A 1199-nucleotide genomic window follows, 5' to 3' on the forward strand; every position below is an offset into this window, starting at 1 on the left:
AATTAGCGCCCATATTTTTCATTTTTATCAAATTCTCAATGATTTGATCCCGTAAAGTGTGTTATATATATAAGTCTCACACCCTCTCTATTTATAGAAGCAAGAGAGTGGTAGGTGGGAGTTAGTTGAGCGGTAGGTAAGATGTGATAGGTGAGCGGTACCACATTACAAAAGTGTCATTTTACCTTAGTTCAATAATTGGGGGTCAAGTGTGTGTGTGTGTTTATTCCAAAATATTTAATGATATTTAATTGAAATCCACCCCCCTATATATATAATGCCTTTTGAGGCTTCCCTTATATATATTGCTTCTTCAGCAGATCTTCTTCCTCTCTTGTATAGAATTTGATAGAGAAGCAATCGATGGACAATAATTCATCAACGGCGAGCGATGCGTCCTTAGCCACATACGCACCTGGAGCTCCGATCACCGGTGAACGGAAGCTTAATCTTCACCTTCAGGAGCAGATTCCGAAGCCATGTAAGCCAATCACTTCTTCTTCTTCTTCTTTTTGCAGAATAATAATTTCGTATCATAAATAATTATAGTTAATTTTTCTGAAATTTTTGGAGGTGATTAATGACATGAACATGCGCAATGCAAATCTAGTTCAATATATATATATATTTCCTTTCTTAAAAGTCAAAATAAAGATATATTTTTATGTAATATGAGAGATATTGGGTGGCATAAAGGTACAATGTAAAGTTTTGATGTTAGATATGTAAATACATAGGAATTTAGAGGTATGTATGCAAATATCTCTTCTTTTTTCCCTTTTTTTTTCTTTCTTATTTTGGTTTTAATGCAATTAATACTTAAGTTGAATCCTTGTCGTAGATATTGCTCGAGCATTGGTCGCAGTAGATCAGAGCCATCCAAATGGAACTGAGGGAAGAGATCACCATGATATGAGTGTGCTTCAGCAGCACGTTAGTTTTTTTGATAGAAATAAAGATGGGATTATTTACCCGTGGGAGACCTACAAAGGTAATTATCATATATATATATATATATATCACGTCACGGTCTGTTAGTTGGCACCCTCGGTGTAAGACCCCTAAGGTTGGGAAAAAATTTGCGTACGATAGACGTACGCAGCACTGCGTACGATTACTCTGTATACTGAGGGTATAACAGGGTTATATCCGCGGTATAACCCATTGTAACCTCCATATAATCTTCTATAACTTATTTG

At 35.6% G+C, this 1199-nt stretch overlaps 1 protein-coding gene across 1 annotated transcript; it reads left to right on the plus strand.

Moving 5' to 3' along the window:
- Positions 1-296: 296 nt before the first annotated feature.
- Positions 297-991, plus strand: LOC110038046 (probable peroxygenase 3; the record flags this gene model as incomplete). Its single annotated transcript, XM_020742804.1, has 2 exons — positions 297-481; positions 842-991. Coding segments are annotated over exons 1-2 (268 nt in total), but the record flags the coding sequence as incomplete, so codon positions are not given.
- Between the last annotated feature and the right edge of the window lie 208 nt (positions 992-1199).

The sequence above is a fragment of the Phalaenopsis equestris genome, unplaced genomic scaffold, assembly GCF_001263595.1.
Source record: "Phalaenopsis equestris unplaced genomic scaffold, ASM126359v1 Scaffold229740, whole genome shotgun sequence".
Taxonomy (NCBI): domain Eukaryota; kingdom Viridiplantae; phylum Streptophyta; class Magnoliopsida; order Asparagales; family Orchidaceae; genus Phalaenopsis; species Phalaenopsis equestris.